The sequence below is a fragment of the Ascidia mentula genome, chromosome 4 (genome assembly GCF_947561715.1).
Source record: "Ascidia mentula chromosome 4, kaAscMent1.1, whole genome shotgun sequence".
NCBI classification, from domain to species: Eukaryota; Metazoa; Chordata; class Ascidiacea; order Phlebobranchia; family Ascidiidae; genus Ascidia; species Ascidia mentula.
In genome coordinates this window covers 6,778,350-6,794,256 of record NC_138569.1, presented here as the reverse complement: position 1 = coordinate 6,794,256, position 15,907 = coordinate 6,778,350, and the positions used below count along the sequence as shown (strand labels likewise).

The 15,907-nt window shown below is 40.4% G+C and overlaps 2 protein-coding genes across 2 annotated transcripts; one reads left to right on the top strand and one right to left on the bottom strand.

Annotated features, from left to right (window-relative positions):
- Positions 1-338: 338 nt before the first annotated feature.
- On the bottom strand, positions 339-8,082 carry LOC145897830 (uncharacterized). Its single transcript, XM_082986279.1, has 17 exons — positions 7,950-8,082; positions 7,710-7,816; positions 7,544-7,649; positions 7,341-7,475; positions 7,062-7,216; positions 6,734-6,827; positions 6,530-6,668; positions 6,002-6,117; positions 5,732-5,865; positions 4,888-5,009; positions 4,399-4,525; positions 3,958-4,056; positions 3,560-3,728; positions 3,271-3,375; positions 2,927-3,057; positions 2,205-2,313; positions 339-1,105 (listed from the first exon to the last, which is right to left on the bottom strand). Exons 1-17 carry the CDS (start codon positions 7,980-7,982, stop codon positions 950-952), a joined length of 2,037 nt encoding a protein of 678 aa, XP_082842405.1. The 5' UTR covers positions 7,983-8,082; the 3' UTR covers positions 339-949.
- Positions 8,083-10,171: 2,089 nt separating this feature from the next.
- On the top strand, positions 10,172-15,907 carry LOC145898516 (uncharacterized). The gene is made up of 5 exons (XM_082987001.1): positions 10,172-10,335; positions 11,059-11,246; positions 11,545-11,676; positions 12,351-14,806; positions 15,093-15,907. The coding sequence occupies exons 1-5, from the start codon at positions 10,204-10,206 to the stop codon at positions 15,410-15,412; spliced, it is 3,228 nt and encodes a 1,075-aa protein (XP_082843127.1). The 5' UTR covers positions 10,172-10,203; the 3' UTR covers positions 15,413-15,907.

Below are 15,907 nucleotides of genomic sequence, written 5' to 3'. Positions count from 1 at the left end.
TTGGTACATTTACTCGGTAGCATGTGTAAAAAATGTTGACAATCTTGTAAATAAACCCGCAAGTATTTGTACTTCCCTGGTTGCAACAGGCTGAACATTGAGTTGGATCCAAACGTAGTTGGTTGAGTTGGTTTGAAGTGGTAGATATAATACCAATAAGGTTTGGTAACACTGCTTTGAACATGACATATTACAAACTATCCCATGTAACATATACGGAAATACCGTATACAAATCAGGCTACGCCTTACGGTAATTTGTATTACACTTACCTATGCACATTTACCTCCGCAAACACATATCTGCCAACGTGGCCATCAACTGTACAAACAAACGGCGAGACTGCTATAATATATTACGTAGTGTGCAGGTGGAAATTCGACAGTAATGTAAAACAGTGGAAGTATACAGAGCATTTGTACAAGGCGATACAGTGATCTTACATGAATAAGTGTACGGAAAAACGGATGTGCTAAATTAAGTAGCAACACATAAAATTCAAATGAGTCATTATTTTTATACTGCTGTTAATGTGGTTTGCCACCATCCATGTGTAACAGGGTAAATACAGGAAAGTTTGTGTAAAGCATATTGAAATGTGCACAGCGTTCGTGGCTTGACGGAAAACAGGTTAAGTTGTCAAACACGGACGCACACAAACCGCTAGTTTCTTCTCTGAACACTACGTAGCAGATGGCACCGCACAGTTGTTAAAAGACAGAGGTATGCTGCGATCCTCATGAATTCCAGGTCGATGTTAATGACGCAATCGTTGTGTGGAAGTTAAAGTTGTACAGAGCGCGTTCAGGCACAATTGTTTCCAAACGTTGGTGAAAGTTCTTACAAGCGACTGTCACAGTTTGTAATGGTACAAAATGTGTGTAGAAAACGCGTTAAAATATACCGTGATTCACAAATATACAAGGGCTTGCACAACAGAGTTTATATTTTATGTCGAACTTGTACTGGGGCCAGCCTCAATCAGCAAGCTTGTTCCTCCGTGGGACCTCACGCTGGTTCTGCTGGAATTGATGCCCGTGGATGAGGACATAGAGCTTGGTGGTCGTTCAGGTTGCTTCATGATGTCACTGTTGTCTTCCTTGCTCTGCAAACATATTTGTTGATGCATCAATTCAACATTTTTCACCACCCCGAATTTCTGACATCTGCTTAGTTTGAGATAATGTGATAATCTATCAAACTAACAGCTACTGCTTGATATCGCCTAAGAGTAAATTCATGTTTGATGTTCTGTTAAACTTTGTTGTGTCACACTTTTTGTTTTAGTGGCCTATTTTAAGATTTTATATTTTCAGGTATAAAATACAAAAGTGGCACATGTTCAGGTTGGGATGCGTTTGTTGTAACAAAATACAACATAATAAAATAGTTTTGAGAAAAGGCGTATAACTCATACGACACGTAAACACAATCGACACCTTCAATCAGACAGGTCACATAGCCTTATGTAGTACACAAGCAAATAAAATCAAACGATTCAGTCCAAACCAATGTAGCGATGTTGTCAAGCAATTAACGGTAGCCTAAACCTATTTAAACGCACAGGTCGTTGACAGGTGCTTACTACAGTGTGACGTCATAAACCAACCAGTGCATGAAAGCGTCGTTTGAAGTTCTTATTCGTCACTGCGGTCATTTAAGTTTATGGGGTTAGTTATAAAGTGAAAAACAGAAAATTGCGCAACTCTACTGTTGTAAATGCCTGTTTTATTATTCCCCTTTCTTTGTGCGTGGGTTGGGTAAACATAAGACAAAAACAGTTGACGCCATTCGACCGATGTGAAACTAACTCATTTTATTGGCTAGAGTACTCGTATGCAAGGCTAATATGTAAACTGTTGGATGGAAAGTACAATTCTCAAAATATAATTTGTTAATGAGGAACAGTGTCATGAGTTCGTATCAACAGGTCATCAACATTTAATTTAACACGAAAACGCACATGACAACAGAGAAACGTTTTGTTCCTTAGCAACAATCTCTTGGCGTTACCTTGCTATTGAACATGCTTTTGCCGCCAAGGGCGTTTCATTGCAAAATAGCAACAAGGGACGCACACAAACCGTTCTGTGTATGGAATAGCAAAATATGCACAGTTGGCCTTTACCCAATTTGTTTCGGCTTTTGGGAAAACCTACTTGTCGTACACTAACAAAATGTGTCACTGTTGGAACAAGACTTACCGTAAGGTTATCTATGGCGTTGTCAGTCGTGTTCCACGATTCACGGTCGGAGCAAGCATTCTGCAGGTACGTGAGGAACTCTTGGAAACCGTCGTTCATTAGCTTTTGTCTGCGATGAACAAATATTTGATCATGGCGTAGGCATAGTGATTTAGGAATCATAATGATCATGAAAACGAAGCGCTGCGTACTGTGAGTTATGATTGCAAATTCGCATCATCATAAGAATATCCACAAGGGATATACACATAAAAATCGTTGGCATATAGCTAAAAGGGGCTTCAAAACTGCTGCCACTTGTTGCACAGCAGTGTCCAAAACGTGCTTGTGTGTCAACTAACAGATCAGCATGACATTTATGTTTCAAAGTGGTATAACACACCACAGGAGAATTTCAGGTGCTAAACAGGGTTTCACAACTGGGAGTCGACATTGACCTATCGAGAGGATCCAGGGGATTTTTCCAAAAGGTTTTTTTTATCTTTTTTTTTTATAAATTTTATGAATGATGTGGGTTCCACAGAGTTTACTCAATTGGTCAGGTCGTCCACGAACCCAAACGAATTGAAAAACCCTGAGCTACATCAATCGCTTTGAACATTGTATAACAACTAGGAACAAAAAAATCAATTTCTTCCAAATGCAATGAGGCATGACCACAGTAAATTAGTAGCTCAACAGCGCCGCACGTGGTATTTAGTGTACAACTATAGTGTGCGCACCTGTGTTTGAATGGTTCAGTAATACGGAGTGAGATGGTGGCGAGGACCTTGAGAAGCTCAGGTTCGTTGGAATGTGCGAAATATAACAAGCTGTCGGTGAGATCAGGACTGGCACACAGTTGGTCACAAGCCTGCAAAAGTATATGTTGTAAAAACCATCGTAAAATCATTAGACTAAAACGAATACCAATGTCAGAAAAACCTGAAATACTTGATCTTTGCATTATTTTTATTTAATCCGGCCGTATCAATTTATTTTTATCAAACCTGTTATGCTACCTCTAAAAACGAGTCTATGTTCTGTAAACGCTCGCATAGTGTAAGATACAAAGCATCAAACACACCTCCGGGGTTTGTGTGAAGTAAAGGAGTAATTTGGATGCGAAAAGCTGAATCTTTTTGTCGATTGTCTTCGTGGGAATAAAGAGCAGATAGGACAAAAGTTCGTCCTGTGAGTAAAACAATTTTTTTTGCTAAGACCGTCACAAAACGTGTTCCAAGTACTCCTAGCAACACACGTTACACAATACTAGTTTATCTGTGCGTTATTGAATTAAAAACACCCAAAACTACTTTCATTTCGTTACTTGAAGTTATACTAATGTACACATACATTGAAGAAAAACACGTTACCTGATCGGTCATTAGGGTTGGGCTTTCAATTACAAGTAGTTCCAGACTCTGCAAAGTCAGCGTGGTCGTTTCCAGGTCAAGGTCACTGAGGTCGCCAGGAGTGGCGCTGCTGCGTTTGAGTAAATTCACCAATGCTTCTGTGGGTGTGTTGCGGGAACATAGCATTTCTCTACGGGTAAATATACAGGGTTATTTTTGGACGTTGCCGTACAGTACCAGCCTAAAAGTCTGTTTTGAATTTCCCCTCAAAAGACAAACCTACCACGAAAAGTCAACTGTTTTTAGACTAGTTTAAGTAAACAAAGATTTACCGTCATGTATTTCCCTTAATTTATTTGCCTACAAACAATCTACAAGCAGCTAAGGCAGATGTAACATAAAAGGGCGCCACTGCTCACCTTGTTTCGCTAAAGTAAGCAAGTTCGAGGAAAATGGAGGCAAGTAACTTTCGGTTGCTGGAGTTCGCATATTTGCACGCGTGCGCGAGATCCTCCAACCTAAGGGATGTAAACAGTAAACTGTCAGACAGCAAAGTAACACAATTGCCCTTGGAATAACATCGCAGGTTGTGCGGTTTAGTGAAAGATGTTGTAACCAGATGTTTTAGATGTTAAAGGGAGACATCCATATACATATATTGCATTCAATCAAAGTTGTATATCTTTTTTAGATGTAATTTCTAAAAGCTACCTATTAACCATGTTGAAAGTTTGTGACACAAAAAGGGGGAAAGTTTCTTCTAAAACCGGGAGTTTGGTGACATTATAACTAAGGAGCGAAATCCAGACTTTACCACATGCAGAATCAACACAAAATTTGTTGAAAGCCGCTGCATTTACCCGTGTTCTGCCAAAACTGCCGACTTGTTTTCATCAGTGTCTGACACAACATAGGAAACTGCGGTGATGGCTTCCCTCACCGTACGAGGGTTCTTGGTGTGAAGTAACGCCGTTAAAGTCTTCATTCCTAAAATTAAGCATTGACATATAATGATACAAATTTAAATAAACAAGCTGGGACGTCACGTGACCTTATTTCAACGTTTCCAAACAACTTAAAGTACAGTATTTCACAACACAACCTTTTCAGGTATTTGTGCAGATTAAGATACTGCCAGCCAACATTTCCGTGAAAAAAATGTTACTGTAATTTTACAGTAACAAATGCAATGCATGTACATTACTTCTTCATCAGCCAACATCGATTTCTTTTACTAAAACTACCAACCTAAATGTTGTTCAATCAAAACACCGAGGATTGGCAATGCTAACTGTAGTAATTATAATCAAAGGATCATTTCAACAAAGTAAGTATCCCAAAGTTCCAACCTCCGACAGCCACAAACTGGTCTTGTATTGCAGGTACAGTGAGGCATTCCGCTATTGCTTCAGTCGCATATTCCTGTGTTGTGTCGTCTGCACTAAGTGCAAGGCTGATGAGAATTTCCAACCTGACAAAACAATTTGTTGGTCATCACGCCAGAATGGGTTCTATAAAAATGCATTTCGCTTGAAGTTGGTTGTGACTGATTGTTTTAATGCTTTTAACCACAACATTAAATAATATGAATTGAGTGCTCGGCAATTCAAGTCTTTTTGTTTAGTTTTCGCCCTGTTAAAAACACGATACACAAAAAATTGGTCCTGCCAAAAAATGTTTCAAACGTAATAAATTTTTCGGAATATTAGGGGTATTTCCACCATCACCAAAAAGCAACCTTGGAGCAACTTTTTTGGTAACAACATAACGCCAACAACAGAAGCACAATAAAGTAGTAAAACAGCTTTCACTACATTCGTTGAACGCTGTGTTTTGTCTATATAAGAAGTTGGAGACTTATTGTCTGTTGCCAAAAACAAGGGTCAATATTGGCACCCAGCGTCGCGTCACTGTGCTGAGCTAACAAAGGATCATGGTTTGTCAACAAACATTCCAAAACACACCTTTAGCAGGCAGCCAAAACCTAATTACGCTAAATACATAGACCAAACACTTTAATATAGCATGAATTTTTTAGATGAATCTTTATAGTTATTTTGTACTTTTAGGTATTTTGTACAAGTTTAAATGTGTGGTGTTAGTTTGATACACTGGAAACCATCTGTCGAATTCATGTGTAGCTAAATATAATAGTGAGAATGTGCGGTGTTAGTTTGATGATTATTCCCTTACCCTCCTTCAGTGACAATTTGGAACTTGTTATCATCTGCTGAGGCAGCCATGGTTGCCAATTCAAAGCCAGCATTTCTTTTCTGACTGACAGTTCCGGTCTTTGCAGTTTGCATCACTTGTTCAAGTTCTTTGGACTGAAACAAAGAGTTCAACCCCTTTGAGAAGAAAACTCAATGGAAAATTTTTAACATTACAGTATGATGACACAATATGTTTAACATTACAGTATTTGACACAATACACAGAGAGTTGAACTGGATATCATATTACCTGTACAAGGTATTTTTCAATATAGTCACCCGCTGTAAACTTGAAGTTGTGCAACAGATAAGATATCACAACACCAGTTGCAAACATCAAGGCAATGACAATGGCAAAGTAGATACCTGCACATTTAAATTTTTTTTACAGTTTCCTAATTTTAACCACCACAAAATTTCGTTATACATAAAAAATAACATGACATAGTACAGTATCATTAGGTTTACAGGCTTTACAGCTTAGGCATTGCAGCCTCGCTGGATCAGCCACTTTTTTCCCAAAAAGTTGTAGCAAGATCTACAAAAAACAAGCTCCCGGTGAAGTTTGAACTCATGGCCCTAGGCTAACCAGGCCCAACCAACTGAGCTACAAGAGCTCGGCAGTTGCACATGGTATATTGTGGCCAAGGTACTGGTGTGCAAGTGCACAACTTGCCAGGCAACCTGCCAATCATGCTATTACATGACACATTACTGCATAGTACAGTGTATTTGCAATTGACCATTGAAAACAGAAAGAAAAGGAAAATGAAGTTACTTGTCCAAACAGTTGCTTCATAGCACCGGCTCTGATAGGCAGCACATACACCATCATCAAACAATTCACTAGTCAAAGCAGCTTCAGTGAAGCAGGAACTGGTGGATCTTTGACATCTTGTTGTGGGATATTCAGAAGACTGCAAAGAGACATCATCATGAAAACTACACATATTTCCACAGCCTATTTATCAACTAAACCTACAGTAAGTTCAATTATGCTGAGAGCCATTAATGCAGCACTTGATCCAAGCATTAGAATGCACAGAACCAACATAACTGCCATGAACTCACGTCTCCTGCAAATAAGAAACAAGTAAATGAGTGAACTGTTTAGGTATGTGCTATATATTGGTGCAAGCACAGGCGAAATATGTATATCTAGGAAAAACATTAAACAACGACTTGAGATTATTTACAGATCATGTTTAAAAAATCTGTTACAAAGTCTTTGTTGGCCATGAAGATAACAGGATATTTCCATAACACAAACTTTCAAATGCTAAAAAATGGCATGGAATCAGTACCGATACCTTATGCTGCTCACTCCAACCCAACCTCCTATCCTTGTGAAACTCGGACAGAAAAAGAAGGATATTCCCAACACCACCAAGTAGACAAAGAAGAAATACCAGTATGTAGTAAAAAGTGCAAGGAATACAAACACAATTTGAGTAAGCATCATGATCTACAAACAAAATAACTGTCAAGAAAACACTTCTTGCTTTGTTACAGGCATCATTAGATCAAAATCTGGCTTCACTTTTTAACTGTTAATATGGCAATAACTTTTATATCATCACAAGCAAAACCTTAAATGCTTTCAGGACCCTTTCCCTCTGATTCAAAAGTTCAATTTCCGATTTTAGTGCAACTTGCACTATGTCCTCCACTTCTGGAACGTCAGATTTCTTAGAGGATTGGTGAAAGCGCATGTCTTTGTTCCACTGTATTTAAAGTAGTATAAGTTTAATTCACACACAAACCTAAAGTCATAAATTTATGGCTAACTTGCCTCTGAAATGTCATTCAAAGGTATCATTTGTATTACAGCATTGTTTAATAGTTTGTACTCCTCAAGGGTGTAGGCATCCCGTAGGTAAGTTCCCTTGTACCGCAAACTGCAGATATATATATTTGTTATAAATGTTATGAAATACGCAAGCAATTCATGTTCTTACCGAAACTGATGATTGGCATGACCAATTTCATATAGTCGATGCAACAAGTTAGCTCGGACTCGTGCTACAGTATCAGATGGCTTGCACAAGTCCACAAATGTACGACCCTGACAAATGTATGAAGTAGGTCCAGTGTAAAAAAACGTAGTTGAGAGAAAAACGATTACAGTTACAGATTAGTACATTAATGAAACAAATTTAAAGACAAATCAAAAAACACATTGATTTCCTACAACATACCGGATATGCCTTGCTTTGTATGTAGAGCAACATATCGTTAACTTGTTTATTTCCAACTTTACTTTTTAATTGAAGCAAAGCAAGTTGCCATGTTATCAACGAAACAAAATGAAAACATTTTTCTTTCGTTTGGCTTCCGTAGAAACTGGCAATCACTGAAGCGTGATATTGTTCCGGAACTTTATCATGTCTGATGGTTATTTTTTACATATATTTGTTTATTTTTAAAGTAATAACTAAGTTTTTGCCAGGAAATTAAATCGTTGTAGTGAAAAATTTAACGTAGTCAGAAAGCAACGTTTGCGTATTTTAAAAAATAATTCCAGTTGGACAAGTCGCGTTTTTCAAGAATATCAAATGCGGTAAATAAAGTTTTAAGAACACCAAAATTGTAGTTTTGCTTGCTAATTTAGGAACCTATGACTGGCGAATGCTTTGTATGGAAGCCCCCAAAAAATTTGCATCTCATGTCCAGCGCAATAATTTTTTCTTAGTTTCATATGCAGTCTTGCCAATACCCATTCTATTTTCAGTATTATGCTGACGCTTGCGACAAGACAAGCAAAAGTCAGACGGGAGTTCAGACACCCAAGATTTGCAACTATATAACGCGTTTATTGTTGATATAACAGCCACACGGTGTAACAACAGATGTTAGAAGTGCCGTACCTTTAAAGTACAGCGACCAGTTAGCCCAATCAGTTGCAGTTGGCGCCTTATCTTTTAACATGTTGCAACGCCCAAGTTTTCGACACGCTTCCGCGAATTTCAATGCACAGGCAAGCGTGGGAACAAAGGTCTTATTTCACGGCACAGGAGGAAAGCAAACTCAAAGAAAACTAAAATATAATTTGGGCTTGTGCCTGGCACTATCACTGGTACACGCTTCACAGCGCATTGAGCCCAATGGCTTTGTGTATAAATACCATTACACAGACAAACGTGCTATACGTGTCAAGAATATGTGCAACTTGTTGTGTAGTAAACATATTTCGTATCAGGCAGAAACAAATCATCAGTTTTCGCTGTTTTGCTTGAGGACTTTGGTTTATGTTCAGCCTGGGGTAGCGTACTCCCTTTTACCACAAGCCAACGTATTGCTGGTTGTACATTAACTCTGAGTAAATACCGGCGACAGCCGATGCGCGAAGGCGACGTATATTTTAGTAAGCGAGATTACCTTTCTTAACGAAGTGTCATGCAGGTTAGTTCAGACTTTCAATTTGTGCACTGGAGTAGCTGTGGGATAAAGTAGGCAGATACGAATGGCAAAAGTTAGTCTTATTGACAGATTTACAGCACACACACGCCGATGATACAAGGCGCGACCCGCTCGTGTCAAAGATAGGGCGTTAATGTGATGTGAAGAAAAATGACAGGCTTTCAATGGAAGGCGCGTTCCTTCGAAAGGTCAGCCCAGTTTTCCCGTCCTTGTAATTCAGTCATTTGATGGGAATCGCTCACATTTCTGCATGTGGATGCAATAGATATGTGAAAAACAGTACTATAAATTTGCGTTTGCAGTTTGGACTTACGATTCTGTGTCATAAGGATACAGAAAAGAGTTTATACAATTTTAGTTTTTTCGACTCTGTAGGCAAGGTTTATTATCAACGTGTTGGGCACGATATTGTGCTAGCCAAAATATTTCATTCTTGTTTTGGACATGAGCCTTTAGATCCGTCTCTTTCATGGTAGAAATATTGATTTGGGTTAATCCATGCGCAGCTTCCAGTAACCACTAATTGGATACGACCAAACGACGTTGCCATGGAAACACCATAGATTACGTACCTGCCACAAGGTTATGGAGATCAATGAACATAAGGCCAAAATATATTCTGATGACATTCTGTGATTTTCATGCAGTAACACAACCGGCTATACAATTCGTTGGTGAAGTGTACCGGTATAATGTAAAGATACAGACAATTGCTAAGAAAGGTTGCTTTGTGTTCTGCTGACCTTATGCGTTGAATGTTTTGGATATCTCCACTAATAAAAAAAAGAAAATGAACGTAATAGGCTAAGCTTAGCTACATTGTGCTTACAGCGTTATTGTACTTAACTAAGCAAACACGTGTTGCTTAAACCACAGTCATATTATATGGCGTCATGAGATGTCTGAAATAGGTCGTAATCCTTGGGTTTTTGTAATATAGGCTACGCTGAGCATCAAAGAGCAAATAGGGTCGAATACAGCTGGCTTTGGTGATCGTCGCGGCTGCAGAACGATCTCGCAAGTTACAAGACCATGGACGACTCCTTCACTTTCCACGCGTACAGCTGTGCTCTATGCAAGAACCGCGTCAACTTGTCAGAGGCTTGTTGCTGCAAAGATTCGGAAGCTGGTTTATTTGAAGTGATGGACGAACGCTTAATCAAGGTGTGATTAATTGTTTCTCTATGTGTTGATTTATGGCACTTGTCTCTATGTGTTGATTTGCGTATTACTAAGGCAAAGATATTTTACTGTCACGGTTGGGTTGACACAAGTGGTGGAAGTAGGGGAAAATCGTACCGGAATATAATTGCACGAAAAGGTGAAACTAAAAGTTTTCTTTTATACTGGGTAGGTTTCTTAAATAAGCGAATCTATCTGATAAAATTAAGTAACTTATTACGACCCGGTTCGTAATATGTGGCGGCCCACAGCCCTATGGGGTCCGCGAGGCGAATTTTAAGACGTCTGTTGACATTTTGAAATCACAAATAACAATTGCAATATTAAAGAGTTGCCTTTCTATGAGAAGATGGTTTTTCACATGCAATCATTCCTATAATTTAATCAGTAGGAAATTATGGGGTTGTTGGGGTTAATTAGTCGGCACCGAAATATACAAAACATAAATAATAAAAAAAAGTTTAAGAACCACGGCTTCAAGTTGTTTAACTTGGATTATGAGTCGTCCGGAAAATTGCAAGTGAACCATTGTTAATTTTCTGCTAAGTTTAAGAACCATTGAGAGTAAAAGCGTAGGCGTGTGCACTATAAGGTAGAAAGTATTGTAAACAGTAAAAAGGGTGATAGTTTGTTGTGGATGAATAATAACAACACAACATCTCCTTTTTAACTAACCATCATACAGTATACTACCTATGTTTACAGAGAGCCAACCTGCAGCCCGGCGACAAGGTGTGCGCACAGCACCTGGAAAAACTAAAGAGTGGAATGATATTTGGAAACAGGAGTGCTTGTTGCTCGCCATTTCACGTCGAAGCTTCTCCCGGCAGGAGACTGCGTTCCGTACCACGAGCCTGGAGAAGTTATTTTGATTCACCCGAGTTTTCGCCTCGGTATGTTGGATTGACTGTCCATTAGGTCGAATAGAAGGCGACTGTGCTTTTCAGGATTATACACATTCTGTTGTTTACTATTATTTACCATAGTGTGCCGGCCACTTAAATACAAACATGAATTCTATAACCTTATGGTTATTAGACTTGTTGACACTCTAAAACAAGTAGCCTTTTACTTTAAGTGAGCATTATCCAGTGCTTACGTCAACGCAGTTTAAAGTCCCCTGCACCCGCGCAGACAAATAAGCATGATGTAGTTCAAAGTATAACGAACCGCAAGTGGATTTTCTCGCAGTTACATGTCGGCATTGCAAATTTGCGACGCATGCTACAACATCACACTCGACCTGTTGTTCGACGGCGCCAACGGTTCGGGTGAGGAGGATTACAGTTCCTCTGACTATCTTGTCACATCCCCTACGAGCAGGTTGGTAAAGTTGTCTGCTGGTTTTGGTACTCGGGTATTGTGTGAAGTTAAGGGAATGGTTTAGGTCGAATGCTGGTACAGTAAGGATCAATAAGAGCATGTGCTCGCGACAGGTGCGCGCATATGTTCAAAAAATAGCTTTTTAATTTTCCAGCCGGTCTTTCAAAAAGATATTGATTGATTGTAGCCACGGTTAGATTAATTACACTACGCGTTACGCTAATAAAAATGCATTCGGAATACAGTATAACAGAGACTGCATTCAATTGACCGCGTGATATGCATTACGTTTTTACGAGGAGTGCGAAGTGTCCAACTTCGTGACATCAGTGACGGCAAGTTAATTTCCGCTGTACTTTACTAGTCGATATTTTTTGCGATACCGCTGCAAATGGTTTTAGTACAAAGTTGGTTTCAAGTTGTCCCACAGTGGTGTTATAGCATTATTAATAAATAGGGTTAAAAAAGGAATATTGTTTGACAACATGTCAAGGTGTTCAGGGCTGTAGTTTTGTTTGTGAACACAGAATAATGTGAGATCGTGCTCCGTAGGCATGTACTCGCATCTAACGCTTTACGTGAAACACATTTTTCACGCAATTGACTAGTCACTGGACTTCTGTCGCGCCCGTTCAAAATACTTACATAAAATTGTTGTGATTTGTATTGACCAGATACCTAAACCCACGTCGCTGGATCAGCTCCCATTCCCTTCACAACCTTGATAGCAACAGCGAAAGCAGCAGTAGCTGTTGGTCGTTGGCCTCTCCGCGAAGAAACAAGCCAAACCAGAATCTGTTGTCACTCTACGCAAAACGACGCGAAAAATTCGGTCACCCCAAAGTTATCCCACCATCAGTAAGGCGGTATCTCCAATCTGGGGCCGATGCCACCGACGTGAGCGACACATCGTCCATCAAAATGTCACGCCAGGCTTCTGAAACAGACAGCCAAAGTGTTGCATCGTCATTTCATGACCAAGGTGACGTGAATGAGACTCCCAAAGGCCCAAAGTCGTTAGTTAAACGTGCCAGCACCAGAACAATGCTATTGGAAGTTGACGAGGTCAATGGGCTGGAAGAGAGCAAAGAAAGCACAGTGAAATTCAAAGCAGAAGAACTTGACGAAGCCCCTGTGTTTGAGCCCGGGATATCCGAGCCTGTAAATGCTGTAGCTAATGAAAATGTTGTAGATGCTGAAGGGAAGAAAGATACGATGCAAGGTCAAGATCAACACGAAAACACGCCTTGTGAAATTGATGTTCAAACTGATGGTGGTCTGAAAATTGAAAAAGGCAACTTTGCGGAAGTCGCCGTGCAAACCACTGACGTATTTTTGAAAGAGGAAAAGTGCGAAACCCACGATTACGTCACTCTCCATGCCGCAGCGGGTGAGTTAAAAAGCACGCCAGAACCGCAAAGCGATACCAGCACTGCAACTGTCAACCACGCGTTGACGAGAAGTATGAACACGCCAGGCCAAGTCTCACCGCAAGTGGACAGACTGTCACATTCCCTCGCCAACGAGATAGTCTTCTTCGTTTTAAGTTACTTCAGTACAAGCAACACTAAGGATCGCGCCTTGGCGGCCAAAGGTGACAGAGAGAACAAAGTTAACGAATCACTGCAGGTATTCGCAAACACTCTTGCCATTAGCATCGTGAACTTTGTGGTAGACGAAAGCAGGCGCCAAGTGTACGGAGATGAACCTGTCAAGAGCCTGTGCAAAACCACCCGTCAAGACCTGGAAAACTTCGGCTCGTCACTAGCTGACGTTATCTTGTCAGACGTGGGCGCCACAATTGGCGAGCTCAACGCATGTCGCGAATGTCAGGGCAAAATACTGCGTCACTGTGAGAGCGTTGTGCATTTCGCGCACAACGAAGCAGAGCGCATCATGTCTTCCGCGCTGGCCACCTTCCGAAGTCCGCGGCTAAAGTTGCAACGCGAGAAACTGGCAAGTGAAGTTGTGGATAAAGCAATTTCCTCGGCGTTGCTGGCTGTTAAGTTTGAGAAGAAGGAGGAAAACGGCAGTACAGAAGTCGAGTGGATAGAGAACAAGCAGTGTTACCGTACAGTTTTTACCATTGCGGTGGGCGACGCAGCGGAGGACAAAATTTGCGAGCAGGGTAATGTTGAAATCAAAGAAAAATTAACGACTAGAATTCCGCCGAAAATACATGTGGATGAATGTGTGGCGGTCGAGTGCTACGTGGACGAACTTGTACCAGTCACGCGTTCGCTTTCCAACGGTTTCATCGACAGGATTGGAAAAGACGATGCCGAAGATTTATCAAAAGCTAACCTGCGCAAAGCGGTCTCAAACGACTCCATATTCCTAATGGTGTGCGAACCCGTGGGCGCCACTGACGCTGCAAACGGCGAGGAACTTTTAGTGCAAAATTTAAACGCTAATCCTGTGCCAAAGATCAGTAACGGTGGTTTCATTCAAAAAGGCAAGAAAACAGAGGCATTGTCTGTTCACAGAAAAAATGGCGATGAGCACATGGCCGACGATTGCACTGCAAACGGGTTTTTGGCTTCGTCCGAAGATGATCATTTTGGCCACGGTTTTAAAGATGACGAACCGATAGAAATCGTGACGTTTTATCCTTCGTCTATGGAGGAAGATACATCTTCTGACGACTCCATGAGCAGCTCATCCAGTAGTACACGGAGCAATGAGGTTGTCACACCATATCACCCAAACGAAATACAAAAGAACTTCCAGGAATTTAAAACCGATCCTGTGGTAGAGGCAGCAGCAAGCGAAAATTCAAGCGCCCAAGTTCTAACTAAATCTCCAGTCAATGAAATTATAATGGACGATCAAGCTAAAACCACTGTAGACGAACGAATATCAGCCGTTGACGTCGAGGAGTGTTTGGTCGAACAGAGCGGCAATATTTCTGAACTTGCTGTGGATGAACCTAATGTTGTTGAAATCGCGGAGGTTAAGAATACGGCGGAAGAAGAACACGCAGCTCCAAATATAAAGTCTCATTCGTTCGACGAGAAGCCGACAGCAAGAGAAGTGGATAGTGAGCAAACGGAGACGAATAAGCGGAGAATTAAAAAGGAAATCGACGACGTGTTGCCAGATATTACGAGAAGTGTTAACCGGCGGCGAAGTTAGTAAATAGTTTTGGTCGTTTTTACAGTCTTTCTGAAATATCAGAGAAAATTACTGTAGATTTATCAGTAATATTCGTGGAAAATTAGGCTTTCGTTAAAATGTGGATAACTGAAATTATGTCGGCAAACATTTCATGTTTGGACTAGAATTCTCATCATATAAGCTTTGCTGTATAGATTTCGTTTGGATTTTCAGCACAAATGAACAGCAGTCTGAGGACCTTGTTTTAAAAATTATTATTATTATAATACTTATATTATTATTACTACTATTTCACGCAGCAATGCAGTTCAGCCGCGCGGTGAGTGACGCCGAGATTATAAGAAACCGATGTCGATCCGAAATGCTCTCGAAACGGGCGCCCAAAAAGAGCGAGAAAAAGTCCAACAAAGAAAACGCCGAACCACTGGACACATCTGATGTATTTTGTTCTTCCATCGAGGACGCGACCCCGCCGATACTTAAACGCGTGCCTTCCAGAAAGGAACAAGAAAATGAAGCCGAAAACTCAAGGTCGCGAGTTTTTTGGAGGGCTATGACCTTGGTCGGTATGCTCGGGGTCATTTTGTACACCGGTTGGAAATATTACTATTCCACATAGTGGTTTGACACGTTGTATTGTTTGTAGTGCCCGCGTTTCGTTGTTGTTGTTGCTTTGATGTTTTTTAAGCCACGGACAGGCGCACGTAACAAAAAAGTGTTATTGTTATTATGTCACTGCTTTTGGAGTTTATTATGTTTTAAAAATGCGTTTTCATTAACCACCCCCAAACACTATTTACAGTGTCCACGCGGTGCTGCTGTTGCTCTATTTCAGGCTTTATTGTGTCCGGTTTCGAGTTGATTGACGTCAGCAAATTTGGCTGGCAGCGATGGTTAAAAACACTTACACCACGTATTGTAGTTGATTGTTTGCTTTGCAAGTGCCGCATAAAGTACAATGTTCCAACTTTGAATTACACCAACGATACTGTGGATTGCCCATTGAGTTCGACATAATTTATTGCTATCCTCATACTGTTGGGGAAATACTAACTTGCATTTCGATGTTAGCGTTTTTCGTGCCATCGCTTTTTTGTTGTTGTAAACTTTGTTT

Coding starts and splice junctions, on each gene's coding strand:
- LOC145898516 (XM_082987001.1), top strand. CDS start 10,204: ATGGACGACTCCTTCACTTTCCACGCGTACAGCTGTGCTCTATGCAAG. Junction 11,677..12,350: donor GTCACATCCCCTACGAGCAG/GTTGGTAAAGTT, acceptor TGTATTGACCAG/ATACCTAAACCCACGTCGCT. Junction 14,807..15,092: donor AAGTGTTAACCGGCGGCGAA/GTTAGTAAATAG, acceptor TATTTCACGCAG/CAATGCAGTTCAGCCGCGCG.
- LOC145897830 (XM_082986279.1), bottom strand. CDS start 7,982: ATGTTGCTCTACATACAAAGCAAGGCATATCCG. Junction 6,669..6,733: donor TCAGCATAATTGAACTTACT/GTAGGTTTAGTT, acceptor GTCTCTTTGCAG/TCTTCTGAATATCCCACAAC. Junction 2,314..2,926: donor ACTGAACCATTCAAACACAG/GTGCGCACACTA, acceptor TGTTCATCGCAG/ACAAAAGCTAATGAACGACG.